The sequence below is a fragment of the Drosophila subpulchrella genome, chromosome 2R (genome assembly GCF_014743375.2).
Source record: "Drosophila subpulchrella strain 33 F10 #4 breed RU33 chromosome 2R, RU_Dsub_v1.1 Primary Assembly, whole genome shotgun sequence".
Lineage (NCBI taxonomy): Eukaryota > Metazoa > Arthropoda > Insecta > Diptera > Drosophilidae > Drosophila > Drosophila subpulchrella.
In genome coordinates this window covers 17,292,484-17,309,327 of record NC_050611.1, presented here as the reverse complement: position 1 = coordinate 17,309,327, position 16,844 = coordinate 17,292,484, and the positions used below count along the sequence as shown (strand labels likewise).

The following is a 16,844-nucleotide window of genomic DNA, read 5'->3' as shown; positions in this document are numbered from 1 at the left end:
TCAACTAATGAATACCCTATGATAAAGCCTAACAACTATTATAATTAAATATGATCATGACCCCTATTTCGACACAGTAATATCTGCTAATTATTTTGAAAATATTTTAAATAGATTATATATGTAATCTATAAGTCAGAAATATAGGAAAGCCCCAAATTCGATTCACATACTTCCTTAAAAAAATTGTCTTTTGATATTGCTTCCCCCTTTTTTTCCTCCTTTGTCCTACAGGCATCATTCATTCGCACCCTTCACTTTCCCCTCCCTGCACTTTCACTCTCCCTGACAAGCACTTTCTTTCCCTTTCTCTTTTTCCCTGGATCAGCTGGACTGCCTTTCAGGAATGAATTTTAATTAGATGTCAGGGATTTGCATGCATGTGTGGCTCATTACACTGGAGTTAAGTAAAGTCGCCTGTCACTTGATTTGATGGCCAAGGAAAGCCACTGCCAACATTGATTCTGGCTAAGAACCCTTCCCTGATACGGTCCCAAACTAATTAAGGCTAACTGTAAATTGGCCGAGTTGACGCTGTCATCCGTCTTCGGAAAGGCCCCAAGTTTCATTTGGAATCTATATAGTCACTAAATTAGTTCTTACTTTGTTAGGTACCCACACAAAAAAAATTATATAAATATTAAAGCATAACTAAATTAAAGCAAACAAATGTCTGAAAATAAAATTGTATTAATTTAGTTTGAAGTCCAGGAAGGAATGGAAAAAAGTTGGCTGCTTATTTAACAATGAAAAACAAACTTGCTGAGCTTAATGGATTACAGTGAAATCAATCTAAAAGGCAAAGGTTTCAAGCAAATTTATCAAATTCTGGGTTAAACGTAGAAAAGTGAAGAAATACTGGAATTTCCTGAAAACGAGAATAGATGATTAAATTGTAGTTCGTTAATTTATTTTCAGATACAAGACAGACAGACAGACAAGACAGATTAAGTTCCGACACCCTTTTTTAACCCACTTCACTCTTTATAAAAGCCCTCCCACATTAAGCGAGCTGATAAGTTGCAAACAGATTAGAGCCATGAAACTTTAATCAGTTTTCGTGCCCAAGTGGGCAAACAATTGAAAGCGAAGCCACCTCGAAATTTTGATAAGACCTTGCCGCAAATTCCAGCGGTTCCTGCCCACAACTAATGAATAGTTTAGGGTGTTCTTAGGGCTAGCAAGAGGGGTATGTGCTTATCAAACTTGCCGCAGAGTGCTTAAGTTGAAATCTAAAATTTTAGCCAGCGGGTAATTAAGGCATTGCCACCATCCTTTTTACGGGCAAGACTTAGGGCCATAAAGCCATACAGTAAGAGTGCTTTGCGCCTTTTACAAAGTTGCATGGTTTTTAGGACTTGTTGGTAAAAGTTTTGGGTATTTTTTCGCCGGTAAGTAAGAACTTTTCACGTGTCCCCGCGCAAACTCTTGCTTTTGCCTTTCTTCGTCTTAATTCGATTCGCACTGGCAAGTTCAAAAAATTAAATCTTGAGATCCTCCAAAGACTTCAGACACACACAAGCTCACACTTTATAATTAATTAAAGCAAGTTTGTCTTTTGGCCAGGAATCTGGAGCACATTTGCCATGGCTGTCGTTGAATATTCAATGAAAAATGACATTGCTGGGATAAATATTTGCGTGGAGCAAGCGAAAAACTCAAGTGTTTTCTGGGAAAAGTCGACTTGAGATTTCTCTGTAATGTAGAATTCTGGTATTTAAAAAATTGGGGTCTAGTTCCTGGTTAAGCTTATTAACTTGCTGTTATCAATTTTGTAAATCTATTAATATTTATCTATTTGTAACTATTCTTTAGAAAATATAAGAGTCTTATATTGTTCCTTATAAATAAGTTAGGGGGTTTGAAAAAATTTATAAAAGGGCCTAAAAGTAGGCAGCAATATTTTTTAAATCCGCAAATCTTAGAGATACCTTTTGAAAAACGGTTACTGCTTACTTTTAGATACCTTAGGTTATTTAAGTAAGTGATATTAGTAAGTTTATCAGAATAAATGAAAATAAAAGTAAATAAGTAAAATATTTATATTTTTATATATTTTCTTATTTCCTGAAATTTTTACTTAAATTATATAAACGCTCGCAAGGTCTTCCCAAATTTCAAGCCCATAAAAAGTAGATAAATGTAAGATGGCGTAACATCCCTCCCTTTAAATGAGGGTATTTCCCTAGTACATCGACTTGGGCAAACAAAGTCGGGCATAAAAAGTCATTTTCATGTTGTTATGGCCAGAGTGCAGAAATTGTGAAAATTCATCTTTTCAATTTCCCCCCACCCGCAGTCCTATGCAAACTCTCGTTTTTGCTGCTGTCAATTTCACAGATTAATGCGCACACATTTCAACGCCAAAGTCGGCAGCAACATTTATTATTGACAATGGCCAAAAGTTTTGCCATTCGCTTTGCTTTCTGGCCAACATCCTTCTTCTGACCAGACGGCCAAGCGACAAAAATTGATTTACAGTATAGATATTTTAATCATCAAAGCTCTTGGCTGTTAGTTCTTAGTTACATGCCTTGCTATTCACCCCCCGAAAATCAAATTTATGGGCCAAGTCGAAAGTGGAGAAGAGTCTGCCCCAAAAACAAAATTTATGGCCACAATTTGGGCGTTTTGGGCGGTGGGTGTTAAATGGAGGCGTGGCAGCCTGTTGACTAAGTTCTTGGTGTTATTTCTAGGCGAATAAGAAGCTTTTCCGGCGACCTTCGGGGTGTTTACTTTCAGGAGTTGTATATCGCGTGGTCGCAAAAAGGTTTCCCTGGTACTTTTTGGCAAAGACTTAGAAACTCAATTTGAGCACCCTTTCCGGAAATAATAACTTTTGCCGGAAGTTGAAAATTATTGATTGGTTATGGAAAATATTTTAAGGGAAGCATAATTTTTGAAACATTTTAGTAGTCACTATATAGTTGTTCATCAAATTGTATTGGAAAATAATAACAATAGGTATTATTAATATTGTTCTTTAAGTTCTAAGTAGCTAGTATATATTTAAAATTTATAGAAATTTAATATTGGCCATGCAATGACAAAATATTTTATATTATTTTCATGACTTGAAAAGAATAATTAAGCTTGAATTTATGGCTCCCTTATCATTTTCCAGCAAAATATGTCTTGCGGTATTGCGCTTTTTGCTTTTTTAAGCCTTATCAGCAAAACCATTTTATTTGCTACTGTGAGAAAAAGGCTCGTCCATTGCAGTCTGTGGTTAAAATTTTATCAAATTAAATTTTGTCACACTACAGCTAGCTATAAAAGACCTTCGTTTCGTAGGCAAAGTCACAGTTCTCCCTCAGGCTTTATTGAGTGAAGTTATAAGTGCATTTATAATAAATTTAAATTTATTTAATTAAATAAATAAAGAGAAAGCCATGACCAATACGGACTTGAAGGCCCTTGAGCTTCTGTTCCAGCGACCTCTGGAACCGGCTTTCACCACCCGTGACTCGGGTAAAACTGTTCTGGAACTACCCGATAGTTTCTATACGGATCGCTATCGCAATGACACCGAGGAGGTGGGCAATCGGTTCTCCAAGGACGTGGATCTAAAAATCCCCATCCAGGAGTTAAGCAACGTTCCCAATCTTGACTTCACCAAGAAGGTTGGATTGAAGGATCAGTTCTCCCTGTTTAACAATCGGCATCGGGATATCGCCAGCGAACTGATCACCATTTTTATGGGTGCTCCCAATCTCAGGCAATTTGTGTCCCTCTCCGTTTACACCAAGTAAGTATTATATTTTTAACCTTTTTCTGGTTGAATAGAAAGTACTTTTTTCTTTAAGGGATCGTGTAAATCCTGTGCTGTTCCAGTACGCCTATGCTGTGGCCATTGCCCATCGTCCTGATACCCGTGAAGTGCCCATCACCAACATCTCCCAGGTTTTCCCCAGCAACTTTGTTGAGCCATCCGCCTTCCGGGTAAGTTTACGTCATATTCAGATATCGCTGAATTTATTAAACAAATTCCCATGGCAAAATTGTTTGTTACAAACTTTGAGTTTATTTATTTAACCCAGAGAAACATCCATGCCATTTTACTGCCAGCAAAATTTTAAGGTTTTCTAAATTTTCCGAAAACAAAAATATACTACATGACTGCCAATAAATTTCTTGGTTTCTTGGTTTTATAACATTTTTTTTCGTAACCAACCAAAACGTTCCAAAGTTTTACCAAAAGATTTTTTTAAAAACATTTTGCATAAAAACTATACCAAAGTAGAATCTTATATGCAGCATTTAAATATTGTACTTATACATTTAAGTTTATTTTGGACCCTGTTTTAGCCAAACTTTGACAGAAAAAACATATTTTAAAAATCTACACTTTTTCTAATTATAATTTTTTTTAAGTAAATACAATTAATATTATACATTTACTCTATGATTGCAGGATGCCCGTCAGGAGGCCTCTACAATTGGAGAGACCGGTGCACGAGTCCATATCGACATTCCCCGCAATTACACAGCCTCAGATCGCGAGGATGAGCAACGTCTGGCATATTTCCGGGAGGATATTGGAGTGAACAGCCACCACTGGCACTGGCACTTGGTCTACCCCACCACCGGACCCCGAGAGGTGGTCAACAAGGATCGTCGTGGCGAGCTCTTCTACTTCATGCACCACCAGATCCTGGCCCGCTATAATGTGGAGCGCTTCTGCAACAACCTGAAGAGGGTGCAGCCATTGAACAACCTGCGCACCGAGATCCCCGAGGGTTACTTCCCCAAGATTTTGTCCAGCCTGAATAACCGCACCTATCCTGCCCGAGTGACCAACCAACTGCTGAACGATGTGAACCGCGATGATGCGACTATCGAGATCTCTGATGTGGAGCGCTGGAGGGATCGCGTGCTGGCTGCCATTGATCAGGGATATGTCGAAGATGTGAGTTGGGGATTTTCAGAAAATGTGTTCATTGCAATTTCAAAGTTTAAATGGTTTAGTATACATTTTATACTCAGTAAAACAAAATCTTCTCAAAACCCTTGGGTCGATCTCAAAATTCTCTTACCAAGATTAATTCCATCTCAAAATCGAACTAGACTTGCAAGAATATTGGAGTCTCAAAAACAAAACCAAGGATACTTTTACTCCTATTTCCAATTCGCTTAAATAACAAACTACAGAGTCCAACTTGTCTTGATTTTAAGAATTTTTTCTTCTTGAATAAGTGAGGAAACAAATTCTAAAGATGAGAACTCTTACACCTTTCTCTTCTTCACTCTTGATTTTTGAATTTATTAAAAAATGTATTTTTCATTATCCTTAGCCCTCTGGCAATCGCACGCCATTGGACATCGATATCCTGGGCAACATGATAGAAGCTAGCCCAGTCTTATCCGTTAACTATAATTTCTACGGCAATCTGCACAACGAGGGACACAACATAATCTCCTATGCCCACGATCCGGATCAGCGGCACTTGGAATCCTTTGGAGTGATGGGCGATGTGACCACGGCCATGAGGGATCCCATTTTCTACAGGTGGCATGGATTCATCGACACGGTGTTCAACAAGTTCAAGACCCGCCTGGACCCCTACAATGCTGCTGAGCTGGACTTCGATGGTGTTACCGTTGATTATGTCGAGGCCAAGATTGGCGTGGGTTCGGCCAAGCCCAACACCCTATTGACCTACTGGCAGAAGTCGAGTGCCGATTTGGCAGCTGGTCTGGACTTTGGACCCTCGGCCGATGGCAATATTTTTGCCTCGTTCACGCATCTGCAGAATGCCCCCTTCACCTACACATTCAATGTGACCAATAATGGAGCCAAACGGACGGGAACTTGCCGCATCTTCATTTGCCCCAAGGTGGATGAGCGCAATATGCCATTACGTCTGGAGGAGCAGCGACAGATGGCCATTGAAATGGACAAGTTCACGGTTGAATGTGAGTATGAAAAAAAAATAAATATGAAATTAAGGGTACCTATATTTCAATTTGCCTATAATAAGACGTCGGGTTATAAGTAAAATCAATTTTTAAAACATCGTTTTTAATCCTTCATATACTTAAAATATTGCTGTTTAATAATCTTAGCATCTGGAGAAAGAGGCAATAATTTCTCTTATTTATTTTAAAATGGTTTAAGACCTTTTTCAACTCCCAAAAAATGTTGTGCAATCTTAAAATGCGTAAAGCTCTTTCTTAAAAATTCCCAATGCCTTGAAAAATTTCCCGTTTAAGCCAGTAAATTGAAACGTAAACCAATAATCTCTGATATCCACTTTGTACTTCCCCTTGTGACTTATTAACATTACTTAATTAATCCCCAGTGGTGCCTGGTGTGAACACCATCCGCCGCCAGTCGACGGAGTCCTCGGTGGCCATTCCCTTCGAGCGCTCGTTCCGGCCGATTGGAGCGGACTATCAGCCCAAGGCCGCCGATGAGTTGGCCCGGTTCCGTTTCTGCGGCTGTGGGTGGCCACAGCACCTCCTGCTGCCCAAGGGCAACGCCCAGGGCATGCTCTTCGATCTGTTCGTCATGATATCCGACTACTCGCAGGATGCCGTTCAGCAGCCCAACACGTGAGTTTGGGTTTGGGGTGGTGGCGCACAAGCCCAATTTCCCATCATCTATTGACCTCCATCTCCCTGTCGCCCATTAGAGCCAACGATGCCTGCAGCACGGCTTACTCGTTCTGTGGTCTGAAGGACAAACTGTATCCGGACAGACGCACCATGGGCTATCCCTTCGACAGGCGACTGCCCAATGCCAATCTCACGGAACTGGTGGGCGCCTTCGGCAACATGGCCAAGACCGATTTGAGGATTGTCTTTAACGATCGCGTGGTTGACAAGGTCTAGGTGGTAGATAATATCACTCAAAGCTGGCTTTAAGGATCAAAGGAAAAGGACTTCAAAAGGAATAACTCTTGGAACTTGGAACTCTTTTACTATATTATATTTACTTATACATTAACTAGTGCGTCTCGATTTGGTGTTTCATCGTTTTAGGGTATATTTTATAAAAATAAATATATATTATTTGCAAGCATAACTCTTTAAAGATATATTTTATTTAGCAACCTGCAATATTTAATGAAGCTTAAATTAAGAAAGGGTTTACTTCGGTGTTATATGAAATAATGGTTAAGGGGAAAAACACAGAATAATTGATTTTTTATCGAAGTAAAAATAAATTATAAGGAAAATCGAGTTAATTCTTTCTTTTATAAATAATTTTTCCATATATTCAGTAATTCTGTAATAAAAAAAATGTAAGACTGGAGTTGTTTAATTTTTCTGTAATTAAATTTTCCAGAAAATGAACTAAGCTAAGGTATTACAAATCATTTTCGTGACAGCTTTAGTAGAATTTTATTTATTACTTTTTCAAGGCAAAAAAAAATTACTCACTTGTGCTGGCCTTAATATTTATTTTCAACAGCACCGACACCAAAGCCAGCCAAGGATATGACAAATATTTACTCATATAAGAAATCCTCGTCTAGGTATAAACGCCTGTCAAATATTTGCTTTAGATTATTGAATATTATTTATGCCAAAGAAATACAGATACACAGCGGTTTATTTGTCCTAGACAGACACGCCCTAAATGGGGCAAACTAATCCTATTAGACTTCAAAGCGGTTTTCCCGACAAACTCTGCGATTGCCTATGTCCAGGAGGCCTTGACTCTCCCACACCCAAGTATTGAGGAAAAGTAGGAAAACATCTTGGCAGGAGAGAAGAAAAACCGCTGCACGTGTTGCGCTTATTAATTTTCGGCATTTACCAGGTCGAGGGCTTTAATTAGACAACCACTAGAAGTGGATAAAGTTCTAGACTTCGAATTGGGAAAGGACAACCCACAGCTGGCGCTAACAAATTGATTTTTAATAGATTTTTATGACTGCCATTGAGGGAGCTTAATGATGGCATCGGTTCGCGCCACATGTCGTATACGTGATGAAATTCAGTTTCCGACTGCAGTCGTTAATTGGGTTGATTTGCGGAAAGAAGTCAGGAAAAATCCTTAAATCACTCTACATATGCCTCATTAAAAAGAGGGTTGTTAAACACATGTACATTTAAAATCCCCACTTATTAAAATCATACTTAAAGCTCATGCTTAAAGTCCAAAACTTTTTCCATGTCGAAAGATAAATAAAACGGCCACATTTTATATTATCTGGCGCTTTAAAACGAGTTCAATGCTCGCAAACAAAAAAGTTGGGGCTAATGTTGACAGGCTACGGCTACGCAATTTAATCTCTTTTGTTGCCACGAACTGGGCTTTTTTATTTCTTTTCAAAGTTGCATATTTTATGACCGGTTTTTTCTGTATACCGCCTGCAACTGGTGTAAACTTTCCCCAGAACTCAAATTAAATTACAGCGGAACGGTCATTTTGTGGGTACACCCTAACCCAAAAAGTGAAGGCGTTTTGGCTTTGAGAGGATTTAAGTAAACATCCCCGAGGATGGTAAATACACATCTCAAACGCTATAAAAGGTAATAATAGTTGAAAGGAAAGGAAAGTGAAAGCAAAATACAGAACGAAAAGAGAGTATTTCTTGGCTGTCCTGCCCCACAGCCACATTTTTTATCACTTCTTCTTTTTTTCAATCATTAGTCCTGGCCACAGGACATTCCCACTCACTTTCCTCCCATTTATTTATGTGGGTAAATTGTAGAAAATTAAAAAATAGACAAAAATACGGAGCAAGGCAGAAAGTTGCCAAGTCCGCTTTAATTTATTTTGGTAGCTGCAGGGCAGGAAATTTGTGTGGTTTTTCTTTTTGGGGCGAGACTAGGGGAAAAACCGCCACTTAGGCATAACTTTGGCTTTAGCTTTGGGTCGTTTTTCCCATATGCTGTTTGGGGGGAAACTTCGGCTGTTTGCTGTTATTGTTGCCATTAATGCTGCTTACTTGGGCAACGTTTTTGGTTTGGGGGTTTGTAAAAATATTTGCTTTTGGGTACTTGGCATATTAGTATACTTTTGCCCACCCTGCACGTAACTAATAATTGTAAATAATGGGCGTAGGGAAAAAGTTTCACTCTGATTAAATGTTACAAACAAGCCATGGAAATTAATCAACGAGCTAATGCATTCCCTACGCAGTCAACAATATTTGTTTACTGCAGTCGATCTGCGCAATTGATTGCTTAATTTCTGTGAAATTTCCATTCAATCAAATGTGAAGCCCATTAAAAAGTCAATCAGACGTAAATGCAAAGCAGCCAGTCAAATTCACGCATATGGCAGTTTCTATTGTGCGAACCGACCTTGCCCCAATGCACTTTCTACTACGAGTACGTATAGATACAGGCACGTGCCTGATCTCTGGAAACAAAAATCTGCATTTCATAAACTTCATGTGGCCTGGCCAAAAGTAGATCATCTTGGAGGCATTCTTGCACGTCTTTTACGTTCATTGATGGGTTCTTAGAAGAAAAGGAAATAGGCAATTCAAATACTGTATCAAGATCTTGCTATTATACAACTATATACTAGACTATACTTTAAAATTTTCTAAAGATTAAAAAAATAGAATAAATAAATATTATTCTTCACACTCTTGACTCTTTGACTATTATATAATTTATTAGTATTTTTAGTATCATACAACTATAGTACAAGTCTTTAAAAGGGCATATGATAATCTAATAAATAACATATACCCCATAATACCTTAATTTAACCCCGGAGCACATGTTAGCATGTTGTTTGGTGCTATTTTTGTCGCCTGTACACATAAACAATGGATTGGGGACCGAGCGTAATAATGCCAGCCTTATGCCAATAATATAATAAATGAAATTATCCAGCTGGTCTGGACAAAAACAAGACCAGTGACTGTCTGAATATTATGCACAGAATGAACTTGAACTTTAAGTAACAACATATTAAATAAGTTTGAGATGAAGGTAGTTATAAATTAGATATATTTATTTAATAAAATTCAGATAGTATTACTATCATTATATTTAATTTATATAAATTAAACAATTCAACAATTTAATTAAACAAATTTACAATTATTTCTATTATTTTCTCTATTAAACTCATTAATATTAAATTATAATGTTAATTGCAACCTAATATTGCGAACTCGGCTGTCTGTAAAACAAACATATGGATATGTTTGCCCAGGCTAACATGCATGAAATCTGATTCTGATATTGATTTAGACCTGGGGTTCCTTTCCGCGAATAACTCAGCCCGGCCACAATGCGAATGACAGAGCGCTGTCAAGTAGTACTTATATTATAATAGAACATCATCATCATTATTACCATATTCTCCATCGATTCCGATGCCGAGCGTTTTGAATCCCGGAGCATGCTAATTGTTTGCAATTATGCTTTGAGTCAGCTTCACTTTGCGTTGGAAATGGAAATGAAAATGGTATTGGCAGCGGGAAATCAGGATCGGCATCACTTGAATGCATTAAAATGTTGAAATGCTGCCTCGCATTTGCCGGCATTTTTCAAGGGGCATCAGGTTAACCGCAGGAAATTCATTTTTAATTGAAATGCCATGGGGTTTGCCACCATATTTAGATAATTGGAAAACCACAGCAGGCCGTGGAAGTCAAATTATAATTAATTGTAATCAATTTTAGAATGCTTTAAATGCAATGATAAACACTTTAAAGATATTAAAGATGCATCACGAAATTTATTTATATTTAACGTTTGATTTTAATTTCTACAAATCAAAATAAAGGTTTATTTGCGCAATTCGGAGCTTATTAGGAATATAAAATGCACACCTTGCCATTTAAATGCCTACTAATAACAATTAAATTTGAATAAACGCCCACTTTTATTATTATTTGAAGCCTTTGAAATGATTATGGTAAGTCTCTGGGTTAATTTTGCTAATTATTTTTGCAGCTTGTTTATTTGCCACGCGCTGGCACTCAGACATTTACCTTTCGCCCTGCAATGGTAATATTTAAATTATTTGCTAAAAAGCCATCTTCGAGTGCTTACACTTGGGCCAACGACTTCGACAGTCCATCAGAGCAAAAAACAGTGTTGATTTTATAATTTCTGCAGCATTGTTTATGGCCCCATTGGAATTGACTTAAACAAATCACCTTTATCTGCCCCAAATTCAAATTCAGGTACAACAAACGACAGCTGTGTTATTTTAGCGTCCAATGCGATACGCTGGGAATTTATGTTTTATGCACAAACACATACAACGTGTACAAGGAGTAAATAAACAGGCTTCGTTTGTTTTGCCAAAAAAAAGAAAAATTAACACAAATAACAACTTACGCGATAAAGTGCTTCTAAAAGCTATTAACTATGATGTCAGAGAGCCTTATGTACTGTGGATCTCAACTGCCAGGCACTCGAAGAAAAAGATATCCAACTATCTATATCTACACTCAGAAAAATAATCAAGTATTTCGTGCTTGAACCTAGTATTTTCGGTGTCAAAACTTCGCCAAGCATGGAAAATACAGAACGCGAGAACAAAATACTACTTTCGAGCACGAATTTTCAAGACCGAAAATACTAGACCTAAGAACCTTTCGGTCTTCAATCAAGTATGAATAATTCTTAAATTAAGTCATATTTGGACTAAAAACAAGAACGATTTAATAATAAAGTAAGAAAGTTGCAGGCATTATTTAAGGACGAATAATTCTTAAATATATAAATATTATGAAATTAAAATGAGTTTTTATTTTATGCTAGTAAGAGAAATAAGTATTGGAAACTGAAACGATGTAAACGAAACATATATAAATAATATTAATATTTAAGTTTACTTACGACTTGCCGCTTACGGGCATTAACACTGTCTAATTTATGCGCCTTATATACCGAGTACCTTTATAATAAACAGTTGGGAATTATTAGAGTTGGCAGACATTTAAAATCCAAAAAGTGCTCAATATGAGAATTTTTTGAGCACGAACGTTCTTAAATGTTAAGCATGCAATTTTTCTTAAATCAAGGGTGTTTGTACTTGTTTTTAGCACGGTGTTTTTCCCTGAGTGTATATATATCCTTTTATCTTTTTAAGATGTGACCTGATATGTTAAGAATCTTATAAATAAATAATAAATAATATAAGATATTAATCTTACTCAAATATATCTTAGCCAATATGAAAGGCATTCTTAGTTTAAAATAAAATTTAATTTAATTTTAAGTTAGACATCGTTTTTTGCAGTGTCTTGTTGCTAGGAGAATTGTATCTTTACATCCCATATGATCACAACCATAACTGTGTCGGAACTTGAACTTGGCAAGGGTATTTGGTTTTGTTATAGTCAATCATAAAACTATTTTCCACATGTGTATATCTGTAAGTTTATGACCGTTTTGCTTTAAACAAGGGGATAATTACAAAATGTGAGGAGCTAAATAAAGTAAGTGGGGCAATAACCCCAGGTATTTCGAGTTTGAACTATCAACAATTAACATTTAACCAAGACAAGTACGAAAAATTGTAAAATCTAACAATTAGAAATGTGTTTTATAGATTAATTTAAACACAACATTTAAAGAAATGCTCTCAGGTATTTCCAGAGCATTAGTCTTGGCACCCCAGCAAATAAAGTTTGTCCCCTGCAATTTGGTAAGTATGAAAATATTCATTTCCTCGCACCTTGATATTTTACCCAGTTGGCCAAAGGAACGCGGCTAGAATCGCGGCTTCCCTGAGGCATTTTGAGGCTTTGTCGCGGTCACAATGTGCATAGAAATGCGATTCAAGGCAGGGACAGACAACAATTATTCTTATTCTCATTGCGAATGTGGGCGGTGCACATGGGAAACGCTCTTGGGAAATGGGAAAACAAAACGGAAGGCTGCCTCGCCAGCATCTGCCTGCATTATAAAGTTAAAATGGAACAAAAACGACGAAAGTGAATATTTTAATTTTGCTAGAGTGCAGCTCATATATATAGAGAGGCGAAAACTGAAAATATATAAGCTCAACTTTGTTTTCCCAATGAAATTAACTTATTTTAAGGCAAAGCTTTAATAGGGATTTCAAATAATAATACAAAACTTTATCCTTAAGAGTAAACAAAATATTGAAATAAAAATAAATTCGGTGATTCAAAGAAAATCATATAAATTACACACTATATTCATAAAAATCAGATATCATTCTAAGACCTTAAAGAAAAGAATCTCTCATAAAAAATATTTTTTTTATAATTTCAGAGTTCTAGTGTCAGCTCAGTTCACTCCTTTTTAAATGTCCAGATGCCGAACAAATCAGTAATGTTTTTACCATTTTTTAATCTTTGGTTATTAAACTGTTCATATAACATTTAAAAACACAACGTTTGGTTTTTTTAAGACGCTGTTGGTTACATTTGGCGATAGTTATGGTCACCAGATTGAGTCGTCAGATGCGCAGGATAATGCCAGGGGCACCAATATTGCCCCAAGTGATTTCAAGCCAGCAAATGGGTCCCTTGATGTTACAACCCCAGAGGGATCACCACTTTCCCAAGTGCCAGTGCTTTGAACCGACTCATCGGGACTTGAGGTCGAAACAACCCAGTGGTCAAATCATCTACCTAGGACATAGTCCCTACAAGGATGGTTAAAACTCAATTGCTTTGAGTCACTTGTCAAATCGTATGCCAGCGATACCCAAAATTTCGAGTTTTGAAAAAATTCCAAGCGTATTTAAATATCTGTTACCTGTGAATATTCAGTGTTGTCCTATTATTATGAGGAGTCTCAGGCGTGGCATCACCTCAGCAACCGCTGGAGGTCTCCGAAAAATATCCCCCAATCTTTTGGGTCAGTACCCCAATCCCCTGCTTCAATGGTGTCCATCTCTTCAACCGACTTCAAACAACTTTGTGAAGAACCAGGGAGCAAGGCCTAAGAGTGGGAACTATTTAAAACTAATCGAGGATCCCGAACTGCCCAAATTAATAAAGCTTTATAACCGAGTGTGCCGTGACTGTAATAAAAAAACCGTTCGTTCTACCAAACTTAAATGGTCTGAACTAGATGATCCGCCAAGGAAATATTGGAACAAAAGATACTTGCCCAAATATAACATAGGTATAGGAAAAATAACCAATAGTTCTACCAAGCCCAAACAATCTGAGTTAGATCTTCCACCAAGAAAATATTGGAGCAAAGGATATTTTCCCAAACATACCATAGATATAGGGAACGTATCCAATGTTTTTAGGAAGCCTAAACAGTCTGAGTTAAAGGATCCGCCAAGGAAATATTGGAAAAAAAGCGATGTCCCCAATTATACCCAGTATTTAGGGAGCTCATCCGTTGGATCTATCAGGCATAAAAGGACTGAGTTAGATGATTCGCCAAGTGAATCTTGGAAAGAAACTGATTCTCCCGAGTATCCCTTAGATGTTGGTGTTTCTCCTAACACAAAGATGTCAACGATTACATCAAACAGTATTATTTTGGAACCAGAAAAGTCGGAGCATAGTTTTATTAATTCTAAGGAATATGTAACCCTCGAACTAATTAGTCCTCCCAAGATATCCGATTCTCTCAAGTATCCCATAGATATTGGTGGTTCTCCTAACACAAAGATGTCAACGATGGCAACAAACAGTATTATTTTGGGACCAGAAAAATCGGAACATGGTTTTTTTAGTTCTAAAGAATCGATAACCCTCGATGTAACTAGTTCTATCAAGAAACCCATGAGCAAGAGTAGTCATACAAAAAATGGTTCTCCAGTCAAATCAAGAACTCCGATGAAGAGGGATAAGAATTTCTTAGAAAAGCCTCAGCTCTCAAAAGCACCCCTATACAACCAAACCAAATCAAAAACTCCGAGGAAAAGCAAAAAGAATTTTTTACAAAAGTTTCAAAACACTTATGCATCTATAAACGACCAAACCGAATCAAAAACTCCGACTAAGAACAAAAATACCTATATAAGAAGGCCGAAGCTTAAAAAAGCATCCCTAGACGGCCAGAGCAACTCAAAATCTCAAAGTTCGAGTAATAGACATAGTTCTTTAAGGCTCTCCCAGCTGCCGATAATACCACAAAACGAAGCGAAGACGATAGATTCTGTGGAGGCTTTCTTAGAAAATTTTAGGGCTAGTAAGACTAGCAACTCTTTAAAAATAGGTTCTCTTAGGAACTCTCTATTGGCTCCTTCTAAAGTAGAAGCTAATTCTATAGTGAATCCTTCTAAGCTAGATGCTAAAAGTACAAGTTCTAGCTCACATTTTCTCAAGAACCGTCTAGTCAATCCATATTACTCTCGTTATTTCAAGAACTCTGTACTGAATCCTTATAAAATAGAGGCTAGGAGTATAAAATCCAGCATACATTTTCTGAAGACCTCTAAATCGACTCTTTCTAAAAAAGAATTTGATAATATATTATCTAGCTCAGATTTTATCAGGAAATACCGATGGAGTCCTTATAATATACGTGACAAGAAAACCAAACTAAACTCACATCTTATGAAGAGATATGGATTGAAACCCTTTCAAATAGGCGCACATCATGTGAGGACCTCTCACAATAACCCTTTCAAACTGGGTGAAAAGAACATGCATACTAGCTCACGTTTTCTGAAACACTTTCGGTTCAAATCTGCGTCGGACGAAGAAAATAATGGGAATTCCATAAAATCATACCCAGATGATAACTCAGAGCAAGTGAGTTTTAGGCATGACAGCGCTCAATTAAGAGACGTGGCTCAAGCGGACAACCTATCCTCATTATCCTGGCTGCCAAAGTCAGATGTAAACAATGCCAATCCTGGGCCCATCGATCATATCCATTTCGGTCCCATCTATATAGAGACGCACAAAAAAGATTTCCTAAGCTTGAATAACATCAAACCTGATGACCAAAGAGGCTGGTCCAAAATTCCTTGGCCAAAATTATGTGAACCCAGGAAAATACGTGTTGAGAGAGATGATCTGCAGAGAGCTTTAAGAAAGGAAAATATTTTTACCAAGAAGCAGCTGAAGAAAACGGCTGCTTTTCGTAAAAAAGCAGTTCTTACCCAGAATTTCTCTAAATACCATCGTTTTAGTTTTGAAGTCCGTCGGAAAAGGCGCAGAGGACCTAGAAAAACTGTATCTTGTCAAACGGAAGTTAACCGAAATAGATGTGAACTATGTGATTTCTGTCGACCGAGCAGCCAACCCGACGAACCCTTCATGATAGAGATGAAAAAAAGACAGGATCGCGAGGAGTTAATACAGTACTATCTAAAGATGATCAAGGGGAACAAGGATTTATGTGTAGAGAAGGGGTCTGGTAAGGAACTGGATCTTAGTTCGTCAGAACTAATGGTCAGTTCCACTTCTTCCAAGTTCCCAGAAGATAGGAAAAGTTGCAAGTCCAATCTTGGAAAGATGCGACACCAATTGGAGCAATGTCTGCACATGCTAGGCCTATGTGGTCGCCTTATTGAAGATCGGTTGCAACTTTCCAGGATCGAAAAAAGAGAAAGATTTTACCACGGTGGCTTGGGTGCCGGTCCTGAACCAAATCAGAGATAAACTGATTTGGAGCAGGGCCCACAAGATGCCTGGGAACATAATGGATAAAGGACATTAATGTAAAGCCCCTTAAACTGGTGGTTTTTAACATGTATGTTTTTATCATTGGACAAGGTGTTTTCCTAATAAATGTATCCTGAATAAATGTATCATAGTTGTCAAGTTGTTGTATATTTTTAAGGGCGGGGTAAATAGACTACCTTTCATAGGTTAAATGATTATCTGGTAACAATATAATTTAGAGATTTATCAATGTTTTTACAGTCCATCTCATCTTGTGTTTTATATAAATTTTATGCTGACCAACAAAAATAGTTTTGAAGAACCTGTGATCTAAGTTGCCTTTCCTCAACTGTAAGTCAC

General features: G+C 37.4%; 3 protein-coding genes across 6 annotated transcripts in view; 2 read left to right on the top strand and 1 right to left on the bottom strand.

Annotated features, from left to right (window-relative positions):
- Positions 1-16,844, bottom strand: part of LOC119549162 (potassium voltage-gated channel subfamily H member 8) — a 68,106-nt gene that overhangs the window by 43,905 nt on the left and 7,357 nt on the right. The window lies entirely within an intron of this gene.
- On the top strand, positions 3,323-7,027 carry LOC119549166 (phenoloxidase 2). Its single transcript, XM_037856959.1, has 6 exons — positions 3,323-3,748; positions 3,807-3,942; positions 4,415-4,909; positions 5,295-5,916; positions 6,303-6,555; positions 6,636-7,027. The coding sequence occupies exons 1-6, from the start codon at positions 3,393-3,395 to the stop codon at positions 6,832-6,834; spliced, it is 2,061 nt and encodes a 686-aa protein (XP_037712887.1). The 5' UTR covers positions 3,323-3,392; the 3' UTR covers positions 6,835-7,027.
- LOC119549164 lies at positions 13,569-16,614 on the top strand. The gene has a single exon (XM_037856957.1). It carries the CDS (start codon positions 13,599-13,601, stop codon positions 16,479-16,481), a length of 2,883 nt encoding a protein of 960 aa, XP_037712885.1. The 5' UTR covers positions 13,569-13,598; the 3' UTR covers positions 16,482-16,614.

Bases quoted from the DNA above. Each gene is read 5' to 3' on its own strand.
- LOC119549164 (XM_037856957.1), top strand. From the start codon at position 13,599: ATGCCAGCGATACCCAAAATTTCGAGTTTTGAAAAAATTCCAAGCGTA.
- LOC119549166 (XM_037856959.1), top strand. From the start codon at position 3,393: ATGACCAATACGGACTTGAAGGCCCTTGAGCTTCTGTTCCAGCGACCT. The intron at 3,749-3,806 runs GTAAGTATTATA...TTTTTCTTTAAG, and splicing joins TCCCTCTCCGTTTACACCAA to GGATCGTGTAAATCCTGTGC. The intron at 3,943-4,414 runs GTAAGTTTACGT...CTATGATTGCAG, and splicing joins TTGAGCCATCCGCCTTCCGG to GATGCCCGTCAGGAGGCCTC.